Source organism: Mauremys reevesii, linkage group 8 (genome assembly GCF_016161935.1).
Source record: "Mauremys reevesii isolate NIE-2019 linkage group 8, ASM1616193v1, whole genome shotgun sequence".
Taxonomy (NCBI): domain Eukaryota; kingdom Metazoa; phylum Chordata; order Testudines; family Geoemydidae; genus Mauremys; species Mauremys reevesii.
Window position 1 is genome coordinate 95,199,935 of NC_052630.1, and position 21,620 is coordinate 95,221,554.

A 21,620-nucleotide genomic window follows, 5' to 3' on the forward strand; every position below is an offset into this window, starting at 1 on the left:
TGTCTATTTTTGCGTTTTATTATTTTTATAACAACATGGTTTTTTAAACATGTGTATTGCACCCCCAGCACTTTGATTGGGCAGAGGGTGAGTGGATGTAGCTCTAAAAAATAAAACAATTATTGTGATGTTATGATTCTCTGTGGTGCCATATACAAGAGGTGCACAAGCCCCATTTTCTGGCCTCTGGAATTCTTTTTGATGTAGGGGTGTTTTTCTTCTTATTAATGTTTTGCCCAAGGGCGCGTGGCGGTAGTAGTCCTTTCATTTCTGCCTCCTGCTGCTGCTTTGACAATAGCAACAGCAGCGGGACACAAAAATGAAAGGAACAAATTGAAAGAAGCACTTTGCCACTGTTGTAATTTTGAAATTGACAGCATTTTTTTTGCCCAAAGTCTCAAGAAAAAGCTGCTTTCCTCTTTGCCTCCTATTGCTTCTCCAGCAGGGAGAGACATTCTGTGATGCTGGAGAGGCAGTGGGAGGCCAACATGAAAATAATTTTCTTCCTGAAGCACTGGATTGCAAAACATGAACAATTTCCAAAGAAAAGCAGTGCTACGGGGTTTTTTTTTTATTGCCCGTAAGGGCAGAAATGGAAAGAATCCTGCTGCCACAACTCCCCAAATGGGCACCCTCCAGAGGGCCACTGGAGTTCTCCTGTCAATGACATTGTGGTAAACATTAGTAGGAGATGAGGTGGAGTGAGCGCAGAAGCAGGCAAAGGACCTGCATGCTGCCTTTGACAGTGGTTTAAACTGAGTTACAGAAGCTCCCTTCCCCATTCCAGCCATTCCCTGAAAGAAACAAAACCCCAGTGATTTTTCATTGTTTATTAGGTTTAGCTAATCCAGTCAGAGATTAGAAACAACACTACATGATTTACTTGGTCCAAAACAAATCACAAATACTCACAGTTCCCAATCAGGCCATAAGATAGAAAGCTTCTTGTCACATAGGATTCTTCAAACAAATTCGTAGCTCTTGCAACTTGTTCGGGGATGATTTACAAACAGTAAAAAAGGGCTAAATTCACCAAACAAAAAATCACTTGCAGTTTTTTCAACCAGTTTGTTTTACAATCCCATTTGCCATGATTTTGCAAATCACTGATGCTGCTAGCTGTTGGCCAAAGAGGGTAAAAATGTAAATCCTGTCGGTGGGCAGTGTCTTCATGTTACAGCTGTTTGGGCTATTTCTTGTTTTCTTGGCCATTTAATTTACGCTTTTTAGCTATTTTCAAAGGAAATATATATTTTCTCTTTGAACATGTATGAGAGATTTGTCGACTCTAAACAGAACCCCTTCTTAACTTACTCTTCCTGCTGCCTTGGGGAATTAGCACATCCCTTAAGGGAACACGAGAATGTGGTGTTGGGGTTGGGGTTGGTCCTGCTTTGAACAGTGGGTTGGACTAGCTGACCTCCTGAGGCCTTTGTTTTGTACGTGTCATATCAGAAATGCACAATGGGTATTCAGGTCCTGGTAGGTAGGTGAAAAAGGAACTGACTTACCCCACTCTTTTTAATACCACTGTATGCATTTTTCATTTGTTATCTATTTGTTATTTTTGAAGTATTTTCACTTATCTTTAAATGGTAAGAGAAGACATAAATTATTCTTTTGTTGAACTCCATTATTATTTAGACGAGCAAAGTCTGCAGAAATCCCCTGTATTGTACATAAGGCATCATTTTTTATTAATAAGCTCTGACAGTGAAAGATTACATCAATTTTAAAATGAATTTTTGACCAGTTCAGCTTCCTGTAATTCCCGAGGACATATTAAATAAACCTAATGAGCCAAACTTATTTCTTACTTAAACTCTAGGGAACTCTTCAGACTTCAGTAGAAGTCCCTGCAGAATATGGGGTGCTAAATTGTTTTCTGTATCAGAGAAGACTGCCTATGCCACGCACACCCTGACAAAACAGCTTTCCAAGATTTATGAAGACTTGCATGGTACAGAACCGGAAAGGAAGTTTAATTACACCTGGCTTCTGGTCATTTCTCCATTTTAGGATGTGACCATATGCTTTGCCCTTAAAAGTCTATCTAAGAAGATAAAATTAATCAGTAAGCTTTTTAACTAAAATTAAAGTGAATGATTTGTCGTCTATTCTTGCATCCATTACCCGAGGAATGTAAGTGTTTAGTCATTGTCACTTCTGATGTGCTTACCCTAACCTTGCTATCACTGAGATTTATCAAAAAGTTTAATCAAATGTAATTTTATTCTAAGGCCTTCTCAGTAAATAATTGAGTTGGCCTCTCATCTTAGTCACAAATACTTCTTTGTACTGGTAAGAAATAGTTTAATCAGTTACTAGTTTATGCAGCCTTCCTGCCTTGAAGAAATAAGACGGGATGAAATGTACGTCTCATTGTGTACTAGCACATGAACAGAGTACAAAATGTTAATTTCTAAAAGAAAATATTTGACTTATACAATTTGACTTCACCTTGAAAGTCACATCTTCTATTCGGGGAAGCTCAGGTAAGATGGCAGACTGCAAATAAATGTGGAAACAACTGTTTGCTTATGTATTTATTATATCCTTTGTTCCAGTAATTGGGATGTCCATATACATTTGAATACAGTAATTCCGTTCAAGTACTAATAATCCAAAATGCCCTAAAGCTAGAGTAGAGTTTACAGTGAATGACAATGATAAACAAGTGGAAAGTACTACTGAGAGGATTGTCTAAATAACTTGATAGATCTATAATCCTTGTATTTCTGCTTAAATTTACAGGTAATATTTTAAAACTAATCCTAATGGAAGTTCACTGAAAGTGCAAAATTTCTTTTTATCTCTTTAAATATTTCTCACATTGTGCACAATTCTGTTTCCATTGAAGTCAGTGGAGTTTTTTTTTCCACACTGGAATCAGGATGGAAGGTGATACATGTGTCTCTTGTGGTTCTCTTTGTTAAAAAGTGTTGGAACCCTACACGGAGTTGCAAGTTGAGAAGCTGGGGCAGGTGTGACTCATTAGAGTTCACCATAACTGTAAAGCAAGTGGGAGCAGCCCTCAAGCAGAGTTGGATTGGGCCTGTGGAAGACTCGGAGGGAAGAAGCTGCCACGGTTGAGGCTTCGTGTAGCATTACCTTCGGAATGTTTGTTTGTTAATGAAGCAGATCGCAGTAGGGGTGACTTTCTGACTCTACCACAAGCAGGTAGCTTTTGCTTGGAGCTGGATGGTGACTGTTGGAAGATCCATGTTGGGAGTGGAAGGGAAACATTTTGCATCAGTAGGATTCTAGTAACACTCACATTCCCTGGTAGAGAGTGTAGTATAAGAGCATGGAGAGATGGTAGATGTTGGGTTTTTTTAATCCTGTCATGCCTTTAAAACTTATCGACCTTTTGGGGGACTTGGATTACATTTCACTATATGAATAGTTATTTCAGTTGCTTGAAAACTATCTTTCAAAATGTAGTTTAAATTCAAGTTTTTCATTTCATTTTCATTTCAAAGTACATCTTCATTTAGAGGATAACAATGGTTCCTGTTACTATTATATGTAGATCTTAAATATGCAAGTCTAGGCCTGTCCAAAACTAAAGGCCCACACCTTCAGCTAATGGGGAAGAGCCGGTAAGCCAGGGCCACAAGTGAGTATGTGGGGCAACAAATGAAAAGCAGGAATGGTAGTGAAGTCAAAGGCTGAAAATCAGGGAACCAGAGAGGGACACCAAGCATAGAAACCTGGACTGTGCCCACTGCTCCTCCAGGCATCTAAGGAGTCAGTGGACACTGCCCAGAGGAACTTTGCCTGGAGATGTGATCGGACAAGGGAACGTAAATAGGCCCCATAATCAGAGCCCACACACCCCATCCAGCTTCCTCCTCCTGGTATGATGGGTGGTCATCTTGGCCAGCACCGGGAGGAGGTTGACAAAGAGGTCCCGTGACTGTGTGGGCCCACAAATGGGGTGTGCGTTTATCAAGAGGTGCAGGGGAAAGTGCAGCAGAACCTCAGTAAGAGGTTCTGGAGAAGCTGGAAGAGGGGCTGCAACTGGACACACCCTACATAAATGTGCACCAGGATCTCCCTCTCACTGCAGAAGGGACACGTGCAGGGGTAGTTTGTGAACTGTACCAGGTACATGCCCGTGCTCATGGCTCCATGGAGGAGCTGCCAACTAATATGCCCGGTGGGCCATGAAACTGAAGTGGAGTACAGGCTGGCCCACTGGGGTTCCTTGCCCTCCTCCTGTGGCAGCCTTCTTGGTGTCAGGGTGGGACGTGAGGGTGAGGAAGTGGATAGCATGAAACAAGAGCATGTACAGATGTTTTCTGGACATAGTGCAGAGGTGAACTGGCTGCACATTGTGACGTATTGGGGGCAGCCAGGGAGGCTTGCAGGACGGGGGCCTGCTGACGACTTCTGGAGGACCATGGGTGAGGGGTTGGTGGGGAGCAACCTCCTGTAGGAGACGCTAGACGAAAGCAAGAGAAGCAAATGGCAAGGCTTCCCTCGCCTCCTGAAGCACATGGCAGGGGACGTGCAGGGTGGACAGCCCTGTGCTCTGCCCATGAGGTCCACCCAGTACTAAGCTTATTTGTCTGGTGTGTAAAATAAAAAGATATATTATATTCTCCTGAGAGATGCTGTGGACTGTAGAAATGAAATGCTAACCAAGTTCGTAATAATGAACAGCAAATTCTGTGGGAAGCCTTTTGAATACATTGTTAGAGAAGAATTATCCTGATGATATAGGAAATTAAACTATATGCACGTATGGTGCAAGGCATTTCTGCTTTATTGTCTAGCTTTGTGCAGGAGATACTGAGAATATTTATCTGCTGTCTTTCAAATATTAGTATAATTACATATTTTGACTTTGCTGCAGTAATAAAACTAAAACAAACCCAATATGTTAAGAGAAAAAAACAGTTTTCTGTATCTCTATGACTTTGAATAATATTGCTATTTAGAAATACCGCTATGGTATCTAGCAATCCTGTTCCCAATGAATTTAGTGAGGATGCAGAATCTAGATATTTAGAAATTCTTCTTCCAGAAATGCACAAGTTCACTAGAAGGGGGGAAACGAGGAAATTTGATAACAGCTTCAGCAAATTTCCTCTTTGTTGTTGTTTTCTGTTTTTGTTTTGTGTGGTTTTTTTTTTAAATTGTTTAAGCTCCCTGTACCAGACTGTCTTTCACAGACCAAAAAGAAACTGGAAAGTACTTTGGACTGTGGATTCTGAGATATTGCAATCTCAACAAACATTTTGTGCTGCTTGCTTCTTCTGGATCCAATTCCCATGAAATCAGTGGGAAAACTTGCCTGACTGCAGGACAGATTCCTGTTAGAGTAAGAGTTTTATTTGAGCTGCTAGTGTAATATTGTGTGTATATAAAACAAAAAGAAAATAAAATGTATAGAGCATATAGCTACACATGAATATTGAATTTTATGCTCAATCGAACTTTAAATGCATGATTATGTTAAAAAATGGTGGACCAAGTCTTCAGCAGGTTTCAATTGAAGTAGCTGAAGATCTGTGATGTGTATATATGTGTGTGTGTACCTCTATAGATAGGGGCATACATACACACACTGAATGGGAAACCCCTTTTATGTAGCATTTAATTCTCTTACCCATGGTGTGCAGTATGCACTGCCTTAGATGTCAATCTGAACTGCAGTGTTTGTATTCTTCACTCCTCGGTGCTATAGAAATCCTAATTGTCTCCATGAAAATATAGACTGTTTACAGTTGTGTGCCATTGGTTTAAAATCTAAAAATAAAAATGTCATATCAGTTTATAATTTGAAAGTATGGTGGATACAGCTTTGACGGTTTATTAGTATAAAAGACAGTTGTGTGTCATTCTTCAGAGAATTGACTCCTGGAGGCATGTTATTGATTTTGCTGATAACATCGTTATACATTTTATATACTTAAAAATCAAGAAATTTACATTATGCCCTGGGGGGGGGGCAGGTACACGTTTAAATAAAGAATATAGCCATTTCCAGGGTTATCAGTTTAGATTACTGGATGCTGTTAAAACACTGCTTAGTGCAGTATATTAGCATAAAGAAAAAGCAACGATAAAACTTCTTTCTTCTACGATGGTTTGTTATTTTTATTCCTTCTTATGAAATATACTCATTTGCAAAGTCTCCAGGTGAATGTACGGAATTTAACATAAAGTTAGCACGTCAGTACAACATTAACATGGAGCTCTGTTAGACCAGGAGTCAAGGTCAGGTGGGACTTCATATTCAGGCCCACAACTGAGTGTGAGTTCTGCCGATACATACAGTCCACTGATGCAAAGCGGCTGGAGGATAAACCTCGGATGACCATTTTGTCAATCTCTAATTTGCAAAATTTGGTGTATTAGCTGGAGTCTAATAGTGAAAAAATGTGTACATTCATTCAAGTATCTTTATACTACCTGCTGTAATCATATTTCCAGAGTAAGTCTTCAAATCAAAGTGTGCGTTCAACTGCAGTTATTATGCTGTTCTAATCGTAATCCTGTTCTGTCCTATCAGTGCTGGCAGAATCCTAAAGCAAGTTTAAGTAACTACTTCTTGGGTAGGAATCTTGGAAGCATCTCAACTGCCTGCTGTCATGTTAATATATTTAAAATCGGATTGGCTGCAATAACTTATTTTTCACTTGATCTTTATAACAGTTTATAGAGCGCATGTGTAGCAGTAACCTCATGGAATTGAGAGTCGGGACCTTGGGTTTTGTTTTTGGCTCTGCCACTGTTTGTTTTGTGATTTTTTAGCAAGTTCTTAACCTCTGTTCCACTCATTCCCCAGTAGTAAAATGAGGGGTGTTGCTGTATTTACCTTACAGGGGTGGGGCGAGTCTTAATTTAATTACTGTAAAATACAGTGCCTTGAATAAAATGCACTAGACATGTGCAAACTATCTATTTACTTTTATTGTTGATTTATGGACCTAGATAAAATAGTCTTAAATCCTGTCTGTGATAACAAAGATGTCTCTACTTTGGATGCAGACTCAGAAACACAGTTATGTTGAAAGGCGCTGGGGATTTATCAGTTGAGTGAAAAGGGTAAAAAGGTTTAGGTGTAATTTTCTAACAGCAAAGGTCACACTATTCAAGGTCACAGGGGAACAGTGGTGGATCCAACTGGAACATGTAGTTTGGCTTAAAGGAGAACTGCAGCATATATGGGATAGACTTGATAGTTACCAATGCATTTACGTATTAAAGGGCCACTGTGAATGTAAAATGCATATGCTGCAGACAAAACATTTTTGCCTATCTTAGTAATAGTAAAATCTTAACACTAAAACCTTTAGAAATAGAAAATGAATGATTTTTTTAAAATCAGATCTGTGTGGCACTTAATGTTGTTTTTCCATTTTGTATTTTTCTGAGCCTGGGTTATAAAAATCGATCCAATTTTAGTTTACATTTTTGGATTCTTGGTTCTATTGTGTTGGTATACAGATGTTTGCCTACAAACAGCTGTTTACAGTGGGATTTTAGAACAAAGGCTTGAAGAATGTCTTTTGGACTTAGGGTTTGTAAAAGTTTGTTCTTACGGCATTTAAATTCTGAAGCCATTTAACAGCCTATAAAACAAAATAATTGTCAAGGCTTCAGTCTGGCAATGAGCTCTGGATGGACCCCTATATCTGCAGGATTGAAGCCTAAACTAGCAACCTACCCTCCGTGATGTTCAGGCATCTGTAGTATCAGTTGTAGCAGGAGAACTGCAGAATCCTGCACTCAGATCTCAGCAGATGTGTGATATAGAAAGAAATATTCTCTTGTTAAAGCTGTATTTAATTTGAACGGTATAGTCTGGCAACATTCTGAGATCTGAAACAGGCTTCAATTTGCTTTAAAAGCTTAGTTTATTTGGGAACTTCCACCCTTTTAAGATAACTTGCATTTTTCTGGAAAGTGTAGCTGGGAGTGAAAAACTACAGGATGAAGCTTCTCTACGTAGTTTCTCATAGTCCACATGAGCAATAAAATGGAGAGACATGAAACAGATGGGGGAGCTTGGGCCCGAGAAGAAGCAGGAGAAAACAAAGGGGAAGGGAGTGGTACTGTGGAAGATTTGGGGTGAATGAGTGCAAGAAGGGATGAGAATTGGGGGGTGAGGAGGAGCAAAAAGAAGATTGGGGGTGGGTGGGAAGGAAAGTAAGGCTGGATCAGTTTGTTGTACAGAATAAAATACAGAGCAGTAATTCCATGTTGGAATTCTGGTAACTATACAACTATGGAGGTTTTGTTCTCCAGGTTAATGGGGTTGCTAGGCGTCTGGTTTTCGACCAGAATGCCCGGTCAAAAAGGGACCCTGGTGGCTTTGGTCAGCACTGCTGAACAGGCTGTTAAAAGTCCGGTTGGCGGCACAGCAGGGCTAAGGCAGGCTCCCAGCAGCTCCTGGAAGCAGCTGGCATGTCGGGCTTCTAGGCCCAGAGGTGACCACGGGGGCTCTGCATCAGGGGCGGCTCTAGAAATGACGCTGCCCCAAGCAGCGCGGAGCGCTGCGCCGCCCTTCCCCGGTCCCGCGGCGGGTCCCCTCTTCCCGCGGCTCCGGTTGAGCTCCCGCCGGCATGCCTGCGGCAGGTCCACCGGAGCCCGGGACGAGCGGACCTGCCGCAGTCATGCCTGCGGGAGCTCAACCGGGGCCGCGGGAAGACGGACCCGACGCAGTCATGCCTGCGGCAGGTCCGCTCGTTCCGGGCTCCGGTGGACCTGCCGCAGGCATGCCGGCGGGAGCTCCACCGGAGCCAAATGCCGCCCCCCGGGAAACGGCCGCCCCAAGCGCCTGCTTGGCGCGCTGGGGTCTAGAGCCGCCCCTGCTCTGCATGCTGCCCCCACGCCAAGCGCAAGCTCCGCAGCTCCCATTGACCAGGAACCGCCTCCCGTTGGCCATGAACAGAATTACCACCCTATACTTCAGATATACACTATTCATGCTGTTTCTAAAACATAGAGAGCCTTGCTTAAGGACTTTAATTTAAAAGTTCCCTTTTAATGGTGGCATATTGAATGAGAGTCTGGACTGTCTGCTGCATAAGTGCCCATCATACAAAAGAGACATTCCTTTACCTTAAGTCTAAAGTCCTATCTATGCTATAAAGTCAGCCGCATTGGGGAACTTGGTTACAACAGGATAATACTGTTATATCTTGAACAAGGTGTACAAGGTTACATCTTGATCAAGATTACATCTTGCCAGTGCAGGGTTACATCTTGCAGTGCAGCTGCCTTCATCAGGAGTTGGGAAAACAGTAAAAATAGAGACCAGTCATGTCCACACTGCAGGAAAGAAACATGTTTGTAACTGTGCTGGGAGACTACCAGGACTTCAGGTACTATATTGATGGGCACCGGTGTAAGAACTTGGGATAGGTAGATACCATGTCATATCTAGGTCCCCCAACATGGTTGGTTTTGTAATTTAGACAAGATCTACATTTTCTAGCGTACTTCCCAAGTCTACAGGTTTTTTTATTTGTGAATTTGTAGTCTTTGCTCATTTTTCATTTCCAGCACACTTTACAATTCCCACATCATTCTTAACTTGCTGACCATCCCCCATTATATATCAAAAAAACACTTCATTCTGTTTAATCCACTTCTTAATAAATGCTGAATGTGCATAAATGAAATGGGTGTTGCCTGTAAGCATACAGAGCCATAAAATGTACGTTAATGGGACTATTAATGTTGTGAATTAGGGTACATTCAGAAAAAATTATCATAGACTCGAGTAGAAATTTGCAAATATCTGAATTGGGTACAAGTTAATGATCATGATGCAGATACAGAAAGCATTCTAGATCACTTATGAGCATAGAGTGATGGCAATATTAATATTAATTAACAGCTGCTTTTTGCTATAATGAAGATATAAGATTGGAAACTTGGTGAGAATGCTTTTTGAATTGGATTTTATTTACTGCAACATAAAATTGACTAGACATGTTGTTTACACATGTGACAGACATGCAGCAAAGCCCACTGATCTGGCTGTGCATTGTTGTGTATCCAGATGTTTTTTCAGGGCTTAGTGTAGCAAATGTTCTTTCACTGCTTTAGCTGTCGATACTGACATCTGCCTCAGCATTTCCCTAAGCCATAATTTTAACATTACTTACAGTTTCTGACTCATCATCTATCTGCCATTAGTCTTTTATAAAATATCATTTAAAAGCATGAAGATTCAATCCCCTATTTAATCCCTTTTGGGAATGCAGAGGGGAAACCTAATTGAGGGAGGGAGATAGATGGCAAGGATCACTTGTCATTGCCCTTATTTTTTAGTAGGTTATAATTCAGCCATAAAATATTTGCCATGAGCTAATATTTGCCATGAAATTTTGCAGGTCACTTGTTCATAATGTGAACTGTCGTGCTTGTGAGTACTCTGGGTGAAGAGGAATCCAAATGAGTCCTTCATTTGTAAATGTTCTTTCTTGTGCATGTTCGCTACATATTTTTCCCGATGAAAATGTTAGAAGGATTTTAATCATGTAAATTTAGAGAATCATAGATCGAGGGAAGAAGTCTAATCAGCTTGGTATATATGTAAATGTAGTTGAGTTGACAGTTATTAATTGCTTTTAAAAAGAAGTCTCTGAATGCTACACAATAGCACAGAAGCAGCTATTAGTTTTTCTTTGCTACTGTAAGAGTCAATGTTTAAAGTGCTTAAATGCAAGTTTTAAAATAGAAATTAGAGCTGGAAGAGACAGAGACCACATCGTTCAACCATGGGTGCCTAACATTAGTTACTTAGATTGTTAGTCATTTGGGGCCAGGGATCATCCTTTTATTCTGTGTTAGTTCAGCATCTAGCACAATGAGGTCTTGGTTCATGACTGGGCCTTCTAGGTGTTACCACAGTATAAATAATCAACAATAATAATAATATAAATCCACAGGTGGGCACTTAAACAATTGACCTGATTTTCAAAGGTTCTAAGCATATACTTCTGCCACTGAAGTGCTCAGCATTTCTAATTTTTATAAACTCCTTTTCATCTTTCTTTCTCAGTAGAGCTGGTCAGAAAATGGAATTTTTTTTTCTGCAGAAAATTTTGACTTCTCAAAAAAACTAAAAAATGTCATCGGAAAACTGGAAGTTTTCAGGTTCTGGGTTTTGGATTTCTCATTGAAAATCGGGACTCTTTTTTTCTGATCTGTTTTTACCTCGCAGATCTTTTAGATATTTCAGTTGTCGCTCGTGAGGACATACTGGACTCATCTTATCCATTGCTTTCTTTTCCAGAAGCAGGTTCAATTACTGCATGCTAAAGATTGTGCCTGAATCAAAACCTCACATCCAAACACTTCCAAATTTGTGGAGATTTGGATTCAGATTTGGATCTAAAGACTGTCACTTGGTCCTGTCATTATTTCGCTATGGGTTTTCATTTTTCCTATCCTCTTCTCTCCCACCCCCATATTCTTGCCTTTCTTTATCTATGTTACATTACTGTGTTGCTTTTGGTTTGTACCTTATAGTGATGCCTCCTCATGTGGTCCACCTGATTCAATTTCTCAGAGTCTCTCCTGCTTCTGCAAAATGGAAAGCAGCATGTGAATATGTAACCTCCTAACTCTCACAGAAGAATGGGAGCATCACACTTCTGTTTTGCATTAGTAGCTATTTTGTGTGTAGTTAATGCAGCTTGCTTTTAGTAATGCCCGCTTCTTATTGGAACTGGTCAGTGTCTAGCCTCTCAACTCTTTCTTCTTGTTTGAACTTTCTTCAGGAACTCACCTTTTCATAAGTTAGACTCCTGCTATTATATTCTCTAATTTGCAATTGCAGTCACTCACAAACACAAAGCTGTATTACCATTCCCAATCAAGAAATTCAAGGTTCTTGATTAAGGTCTTCAACCAGCTCTCAAAAAGACTGATTCCCAAATCAGTCTATTTTCCCCAACCACTCAAGGTAAAGAATCTACTCTTGCTTCTCTAAATGCTCAGGAATAACCCACTTGGGAGCTCATCTGTTTGCTGTCTTTCTAAGAAAGTTCTCCTTCTCATGGTTTGTTATAGGATTTTTGATTCTCAGCTTTGCTCTGTCACTTGTTTCTGTTTGCCCTCTCAACACCTAACTGTCTCACTCAAAGCAAATTCCTTTTTAATAAGAATCACCCTGTTTCCTCCTCTAGGCTCTGAGTGACTCTGTGTGAATTCCTATTGACATTTATGTTGTTGCTATGTATTGAGAAACAAAAATAATAGTACCAGGAAGCAGTAGTTGCCATGACTTTTGAGCAACAAAGTTGTATAGACAGATGATGTATTTTTTTTTATTTCGTGAAATAGAAATGATAAAATACAAATCCTGACATTACAAATATTACTAGTACAATTGGACAAGTTGCAGTACAGAGAGGCAGTATCATATTGCTATTAGAGGTGGACTCAAGATGCAAAATTCTGATCTGGAGTGAGATTTCCAACACCCTGCACTGATCAGAAGTGTTCAGGTGCATGAGGTTTGATTCAGGCTCGTCTCTTACTTCTGGAAACTGACATCGCTTGCAAATTTCATGCAGAAGATTTCATACACTTGCAATCCCACTGTATACACATTTGAGAAATACAGGTTTTATTTCACTTGTAAATTTCTCCTAACTTTATGCAGATACTCACATGCGCAGGTACTGAGGCATGAACATAAATTTAACCTTAAATTTACTTGTGAGCATTTGTTTATTTTTTCCTTTTTGGTCATATGATTTTCAGATTTTCACTTCTGTCTTTTCAGGTCAGGATCGCAGTGAAGCCACTTTAATAAAGAGGTTTAAAGGTGATGGTGTCCGATACAAAGCAAAACTGATTGGGATAGATGAGGTTTCTGCAGCGCGAGGAGACAAGTTATGCCAAGATTCCATGATGAAACTCAAGGTGCAGTGTGACTTTTAATGTTTAAGTGTTACAGAATAAAGTGGGGAGAATTTCAGATTGAACTCTTAGTCGTTCTACTTTCATGGCATTGGGTCAAATTCCCCTTCACTTAGACCACTGTACACACAGGTGTCATAGAATAGAATTTGGCTAGTTTTGTACAAGGTCCTGACTCTGACATCGATAAGTTGGGACTTCACCAATTTGTTGCTTCACATTCTGATGTTAGGAATCCACGATGGCTCTAGCAGTGATCTTGGCTCTAATCTAGACCTTTAATCTAACTTCCTCTTTTCCTCCCGTGGCGCCCCCCACCAATACCCCACCTAAAATATGGAGGTTGGATTTGAGGTGTTGGCCCATCTCTAGTTTCTATAGGCAGAAAAACACAATAAATAGTGTCCTTAATGTGCTCCCTGAGGAGCTCTACAATCTAGGTAGATAACAGACAAGCTGAAGGAAAGGGGCAGGAGGTGACATAAAGCAGCATGAATGAGTAGTGAAGTGCGGCAACACACATCTCGTGGTTCACCAATTTTGGAAATATTTCCTTACAAGTAAATTGAAAAAGAGCTATGAACATTTTGTAATGGTGGGGGAGGGCCTGTTTTAAAGGAGGGCCCTTCATGTCTCAAAACAGCATCTGCCACAAGCCTCTAATCTGATTCATCTGCGTGTAGGCCCTTTTCCATTCATTGCTTGATTCCATCTGCCAACATGCTGTGTGGGAGACCTGTGGCCATTAGAACACCAGGCTAGCCTTTTTTGATCTTTCTCCCATAGGAATGCCATTTCCATGTCTCCAAGGTGCTTAATTCCTGTAAGCGTAGTGGAGAGACTTGCATAAGTAATGTGAGGCGATTAGATCCATCCAGAGTAGGTGGTCTCACAAATTCATATGCTTGTCTTTTGAGCTAGAGCTCCTAGCTCTTACCATGTAACGTGGGGGGAATCATTTCTCTTCATTTTAATCTTCATTCCCTTCTGCTGAAGTGTTATGTTACCTTCGACATTCTGGTCAAGCTCCAGAAAAGCCACCCCAGTCTAGTGGTCTGAGTAGGTAACTTGGGAACCAGCGACTCCTGAGTTTTAGCACTGGCTCTAGCATTAAGTGGCTGTATGGCCTTGGGCAAGTCACTTAACCTTTCTGTGTCTGTTTCCTCATCTGTAAAATGGGGATAATAATACTGATTTCATACCGGTGTAGTGGGGATTAATTAGTTAATGTTTGTAAAGCATTTTGAAGATGCAAAGTGTTAGGCTAAGTATTTTTATTTATTCACAAATGTAATTTGTGACACTGAATCCTAGGCTGGTAGCATTGGTAACTGATAGAAGTAGGACTCTGAAGATGGAAAGAGAAGTTGCTATGTGAGTGCCAGGTTATGTTTCAGCTGTAATAATATACAGAATGCACAAATAGCAAGTCCACCCACTGGACAGAAGAGTCCAAGAATAGGGTAAGTCCACTAGACAAAAGGAGAATAAACAGAAAAGGCACCCCATTTTTCAGTCAAGGCTATTGTTAACTTGCAAAGAAGATCTTTCTTTAAAAATGAAAGGTCAGTTGGCTCATTTTGTTCCATGAAAGAGAGAGCCTTTTCCCTCTTGCCTTATTAAAAAACTAAGCAAGAACAAATAAATTTGCAGAGTGAAAAAGCCTTCTAGAAATCAGGTTATCTTCCGCTCAAATAAGAACAAATTCCAAGGAGGACTGGATGGCTCAGGGAATTGGTAAGAGTTTCTGTGTGGATCATGCATCAAACGGGCTGTGAGGAACATGAAGAAAATTAGTATTTGGGGGGAGGTAAGGGTGGAAGATGAGGAGGCTCAACCTGGATTGGCCTTTAAATTGTGGCTGCATATAGTAAGGAAGAGCTTGTGCTTGATTTTGAGAAGTTCTGAGGATGCCTAGAAGCCAGAGAGAAGCATCAAGTGCTCAACTCCTCTGAAGTGATGCCCCCGCTTTTTGTTGTGTGTGGGCACCTACCAGAAAATAAAACAAAAAATAGTGAAATCAACCCAACCATTCTTTGTCTCAACAGGGAATTGTTGCTGCGGCTCGTTCGAAAGGAGAACATAAACAGAAAATATTTTTAACTGTCTCCTTTGGAGGAATCAAAATCTTTGATGAAAAGACAGGAGTAAGTAAAATAATCACACGATGGAACAAACTTGAATCTCGTGATGGATGTATCCATAAAAGCTTTTCCTAGCTGGGCAGTAATATCACACTAACGTAGGAACACATAAACAACAAGGAGTCCATCTTAAGATGCCACCGGATTCCTTGTTGTGTTTGTGGATACAGACTAACACAGCTACCCCCTGATATAGGAACACGTAAAGCATCTGGCAAAGTTGATAAAGCTTTATCGTATATCAAAGCAAGCCCTTACTTGACTCAGGTGCAAGGGAATTACACTAGAGTTTGTTATAGAGCCTGATCCTGAGTCCCTCATGTGCCTACATGTTCTCTGGGTTGGGCCTGTAAGTATTGTGGATGGAGGTGTCAAATAACTGCTCTACATTCAGATCGTGTTGGTTTAGTCTGAAGAGGTGAGGGTGAATATACTTGTATTTTGCTAGGATTGGTGTAGTACATACTAAAGAGCTCCTGTGATAAGTTGTTTGCACTTCGCATTTAACCTGCTTTAAAATTGTTAAGATATAATGGAAGAAAATACCATCAATTTGCTTGGGAGGAAAATGCAGCTGCGTGTTACAGTTCTAGCAAAAATAATGGTTCATATGCCTCCTTATTGTTTGATACCATTTGATGCTATCAATAATTATATTCCCTAGTTTCACAAAGCAGAAGTAAAGGTTCTTACAGCAAAGAAATGTGAATATAAAGAGCCTGCTTAAAAAGACAATTGGCCACAAACAGAAAAGATTGACCATTGTCAGAGAATTATCTCTGTGTAGAAGTTACCAAAGCAAATAGAATTATGCTCACAAATAAGAATGTGGGTAGCTATGGAAATATTAGGTAAATAATAACAAATGACATGCTTTGGATCCTACAGTAATCGCAAAGGGATACATTCTATGCCCTGCACGTAGCTAGAGGAGCTGGATGAGGACTGGGCAAGGACGAGGAAGGAATTCTCCTTCCCCTATAAGTCCACCAACGATACAGCTACACTGTAGCTTGGGAGCATTCTTCCCACTTTGGATACCCCAACATGCGCTAGCGCTCCGCAAGCTAGCCCACTAAAAATAGCAGTGTAGCAACTTGGATTAAGTGCCTGACTTACGTACCCAGGAGGGCTGGGTAGGCTTTTACTCAGGTGGCTAGTCCAAGCCACCGCCCGTGCTAGCCTTTGCTATACTGGTATTTGTAGCATGTTGGCTCAAGCAGAGTTAGTGTGTGTCTGTCTGCCTGAGCTAGAAAACACACTGCCATCTGCAGTGTAGACATACTTAGTGTGCCTGTAGACTGGCTCCACGGAGGCTTCTCCAGCCCAGTAGCCGCAATCCATAATACGGACCACCTATGGTGGGAGGATAGAAGGATCTGTGAATTCCCTGTCCACCCTGCTCCCAAATCTACTTGTTCTCTGCATACAGCCATACAGTTGGCGCACACAGAGCCAATAACTGCATCAGCGTTTGCATTGCTCTCCAGAATCTGGTTTCATCCTTGTGCAATGAAGCCATAGTGATTCCAGTGCCATAAGGAGTCTCTATGACTGCAGAGGCAAGGATGGGATGTGCCTAAAACATCTGTTTTGTTCCTAAAAGCAGCTATCAGATCCATAAATTCAGAAGGGGAAAAATCATGATCACTGTCTCACACAGTGCTCCTGTTGACTACAGTGAGTGTATCCCATTCACTGCAATGAGAGGAAAGTAATCATGATTTCATCAAGCAAACAGTTGCCACAAAATTCAGAACTTTTATAGTGATACACAATCATCAGTAGAAGAGGTTTCAGTCATGTGTATTGGAATGGGGTGTGTGTGTAGTAAATAGAGATTTAAAAGTATAAGTTTGACTGTTTAGATTTCAAAAAGCAAAGACTAAAGGCTGGTCCATGAGCATCTGGTACAGTAAGTCACAAGAGATTTTGTTGCTTTGTGCTATTTCTGCCCTGGCATGATCACGTATGATTTTTTTTCCAACTGCATTAAAAGAAATCTAAGCAAAACATGATTCCACCTAGAAAATAATGACACAACATTCTGGCAAACTGATTTTGATCCTAATTAAGAAGATCTTTACAGCAGTTGAAGCCCTGTCTTGAATTTTAAAAGGTTTTTGATTTAATTTATTAACTAACTATTTAATGTGATGCCAGAAATAAAACCGGGCTAGTGATAGATAGAATTAACTTTGATCATACAAATTAAGTAGCATATAATCATTGTCATTGGCCTCATTAGTACATAATATGCATAGATTATGATATGGTCATCTGGACAGTATTCTGTAGGGACACAAATGCAATACATATACTGTATTACACACAAAAAATGACATTACAAGGACATAAATAAGGTTGCAAAGCAGAGGTGACGCATGGGGGGGAGCACGACTCAAGGAGACGAACCTTTAAATTGTGCTCCCCAATATCAGCAGGTATCAGTCATCTGTGTTACAAACTCAAGCACTTAAAAACTTAGGAAATGCCAGAATTAAGATGGCCTTAATTCAGCTACCTTGTGTGTAGGTGGTATGACAGTCTTTCGTTACATAATCACATATTTTTTTCAGAGGATCCCTCCCTCACTTAGTGCACAAGAGGAACAACGCTCACATAATGAGCAGCTATTCAGTATGTTCTTTTCTCCTCATTTTTCAATATGTGGCCCCATGCCTTTTTTACCACACACTGTTGAAACTAAACTGTGGTGCTCATCAATATATTATCTGAGTGCTTCACAAACATTAATGCATTTATTTTCACAACATGCCAGTGAGGTGAGGTGATATTATTGTGGCCAAAAAAGCACCCCTGTATTCACACCACACATGCTGTAATAACTCACTTATCAATCATATCATGGTGAAATACATGTAGCAACATTATGTGAGAAGTTATGAAATCTCCCTATGTGATATTAGCACATGTTCAATGCCAAACAGCCCTGCCTAGGCAAAAGTAGTTAAAAAGGTCTGTCCTAAACAGAGGAAAGTTTCTTTATCTCAGTTTTTATATAAGTAATAAACAGAGTCCTCAAGACAGCAGGAGAAGGAGATGGCAGGAAACAGAGCAATATGTATTTTAGTAAACAGAAGTGGGGGAAGAAAGAGCAGGGAGCCTCCTTCACCACCTGACTCCATGTTGCCTTCCTCATGGTTTGGATAAACATTGTTTTGGGCCTCTGAAAAGAGGGTCAGTCACCATCTTTCTGGAAGACTGTGGGTGAGAATGGCCAACTTAAACAAAGCCTTGGACCAAAACTTTCTAGATTGTTAGACTTTTAGATGCTTTTTCACTTTTCTTTGCTTGTAACCATTACCAACTTTATTTCTTGTACTTGAATTCACTTAAAATCCTATCTTTTTTTGTTAATAAACTTGTTTTATTTTTAATCTAAACCCATCCAGTGCTATGTTTAAACTGAGTTGTTTGTTAACTCCACTTGAAGTAACAAACTGTTGAACATTGACTCCTTAAAAGGGCAACAAACCTCAGTATCTGAATGGTCAAAGAGAGGGCTGGAGTATGTTGGGGTCACCCTGAAAGTAGTAACCAAGGCTGGTGGAAGCCAGAGTGGAGCTATAGACAGACTGCTGGGGTCAGAGAGGCTGACCCAGGGCTGTCTTGCAGATAGACACTCAGGGTGTGACCGGCATACTGGCAGACTGGTTGCGAGCAGCCCAGATTGGAAGTTACAACTACAAAGCCTTGCAAGGCACCCAGGGTTATGGGGCAGGCAGTGACAACTCCTCATAAGTCTGGATTGCATCCTAGAATGTGACAATTATTATCCCCATTTTAAAGATGGGAAACTGAGACACAATGTGATTAAGATCAACAGTATCTACTAATTTTGGGTGCCCAATTTGAGACACCTAGGACCTGATTTTTCAGCATACTAGCGTTATATAGTATTTGATATGTTCAAAGCATAGCTCCCATTGACTTCAGTCAGAACAGTGAGTGCTCAGCACTTCTGTAAATCAGACTCCAGAGTATCAAGGCAGGTACCCAGAAAATGAACACACAGTTAGTGGCATCTTGATTTAAGTCACTTGCCCAGCATCACACAGAAACTCTGTGCCATAGGCAGGGATAGAATCCAGTTCTTCAGAGCAACATTCATGTGCCTCAGCTATGAGATCACTCTTTCTCTTCCTGCAGTCTCCTGCATCATTCACTACACACGATAAGTTCTGCAACAAATAAAGCAGGGGTCCTCCTTCACTACACAGCCTTGACTCATCACCAGAGCAGGTCCATCCTGTGCACTGAATAAGCTGGGGGCTTGTGGAAAAAGTAGTATTTGATCACGTAATTAAAGACTACATTGTAAAGTATATGCACGAGGGAATTGAATTTAATTCTGGCATTTCCTAAATTGTGAGTGCTTGACTATGCAACGTTAATGTTTTTTTTAATACACGTTATGTATGTGATTCCCTAGTTTTTAAAGAGCAAACTGAAAAAACAAAAATTCCATCATGTGGCATCATCTTGACACTCACATGGGTCATCAGCAGGGTTGGAACCTTTAGAATCCGCCACACAGATGTCCGCAAGTTGAGTTAGAGGAGTAGCAAGTTGAGTTAGTGGAGTAGATTACCATCCTTTACATGGGCCAGCGCTAGAGGGGATATAGGATACTTTTGCCAGGGGCATTCACAGGTATTTGCTTACAGTGTAGGAATGCTGAGACTCAGGAACCTTGGGTGCCATTCCAGGCTCTGGAAGTGTGGGGTGCTCTAGTGGACACAGACTCTTCTGTCCATTCTCCCTTCTGTTCCATTCCTTTCAACTTGTCCTTGTCCCAGTCTTGTTTCTTCCCCACCCTTTGCTCCTCATTCTGAGTCCCATTCTCCTCACTTCGTCCCAACCTTCAGGCTTCTCATTCCAGTCTCAGTGTCCTTGCACATGTCCTGGTCTCACCTCTTTGCACACCACCCCAGTCTTCCCCTCATTCCCAGTCCTAGTCTCCTTGCCTAGTTACTCCTAGTCCCTCCCACTCCTGGCTCCTCATCTGATCTGTCTCCTCCAGTCTGGCCTCTGGTTGCCCCATCCACATTCGCGGTCCCCACAGGCTGCCAGTGCCAATCTCCCACCCTGAGCTCCTTGTCCAGTCTCAGTGTCCTCCCCACACCCTAGCTCCTTGTCCCAGTCTCTCTTTTCCTGACCAGTCCCAGGTCTCCCCTTCACCCTGAGACCTTGTTAGACCTATCTCCTTCCCTGCTCCCCCCCTTCCCTCGCACTGGTTCTCAGTCCCAGTCTTTTCACTCAAGCAAGTTGCAGTCTCCCCCACCAGCTCCCAGTCCTTCAACCCAGCTCTGTTTCCTGCTCCCTGCCTGCCTGCCAGCCTCCAGTCCCAGTTTCCATTTCACAGCAGGATCAGTGGCGCTGGAACCAGGAGGGCCACAGCCCTCCCACTTTTTGAAAGTGGATGGGCCTAGCCCATCCACTTTTCACCAGGGTGGTCCCCTCCTCTTTCCCCCAACAGTGTATTTTTCCCATGGCTTTTTCTCAGAAACAGCTGGACCAATTTGGCTGTGATTTTCCCCAGATAATCAGACTGAGGCAGACACTCAGCATGGGAAATTATAACCCAAATGGTTAACCTTTGGCCAGGTTTAAGCAACTGAAAACAGGGTCTTATAATTGTAAGTGTTGGCCAACCTTGATAATAGGTTGCTTCCAACCCCACCTATAATAACTAGGGCTGTCAAGCGATTAAAACAATTAATCATGATTAATCGTGAGTTTAATCACACTGTTAAACAATAATAGAACACAATATAATTTAAATATTTTTGGATGTTTTCTACATTTTCAAATATATTGTTTTCGGTTATAACACATAATACAAAGTATACAGTCCTCATTTTATATTTATTTTTAATTACAAATATTTTCACTGTAAAAAAACACAAGCAATAGTATTTTTCAATTCACCTAATACAAGTACATTAGTGCAATCTCTTTATCATGAAAGTTAAACTCACAAATGTAGAATTATGTACAAAAAAACCTATATTCAAAAATAAAACAATGTAAAACTTTAGAGCCTACAAATCCACTCAGTCCTCTTTCTTGTTCAGCCAATCGCTTAGACAAACCACTTCTTGTTTACAGTGTCACCTGAAAGTGAGAACAGGCATTCGCATGGCACTGCTGTAGACGGTGTCACAAGATATTTACATGCCAAGTGCGCTAAAGATTCATTTGTCCCATCATGCTTCATCCACCATTCCAGAGGGCACGTGTCCATGCTGATGACTGTTTTTGCTCGATAACAATCCAAAGCAGTGATGACCAACACATGTTCATTTTCATCATCTGAGTCAGATGCCACCAGCAGAAGGTTGATTTTCTTTTTTGGTGGTTCAGGTTCTGTAGGTTCCACATTGGAGTGTTGCTCTCTTAAGACTTCTGAAAGCATGCTCCACACCTACCTCATCCCTCTCAGATTTTGAAAGGCACTTCAGATTCTTAAACCTTGGATCAAATGCTGTAGCTATCTTTAGAAATCTCACATTAGTACCTTTTTTCGTGTTTTGTCAAATCTTTAGTGAAAGC

The 21,620-nt window shown here is 40.9% G+C and overlaps 1 protein-coding gene across 15 annotated transcripts in view; it reads left to right on the top strand.

Annotated features, from left to right (window-relative positions):
• The window catches only part of DAB1 (DAB adaptor protein 1), a 684,943-nt gene that overhangs the window by 583,546 nt on the left and 79,777 nt on the right, over positions 1–21,620 (top strand). For all 15 annotated transcript variants that reach the window (XR_005583828.1, XM_039485615.1, XM_039485614.1 and 12 more), the window contains 2 exons: positions 12,761–12,900; positions 14,946–15,044. Coding sequence is in view for 14 of the 15 variants with exons in the window: in XM_039485615.1 (XP_039341549.1) it covers positions 12,761–12,900; positions 14,946–15,044 (239 nt within the window). In the remaining variant the exon portion in view is untranslated. The remainder of the gene's footprint in view (positions 1–12,760; positions 12,901–14,945; positions 15,045–21,620) is intronic.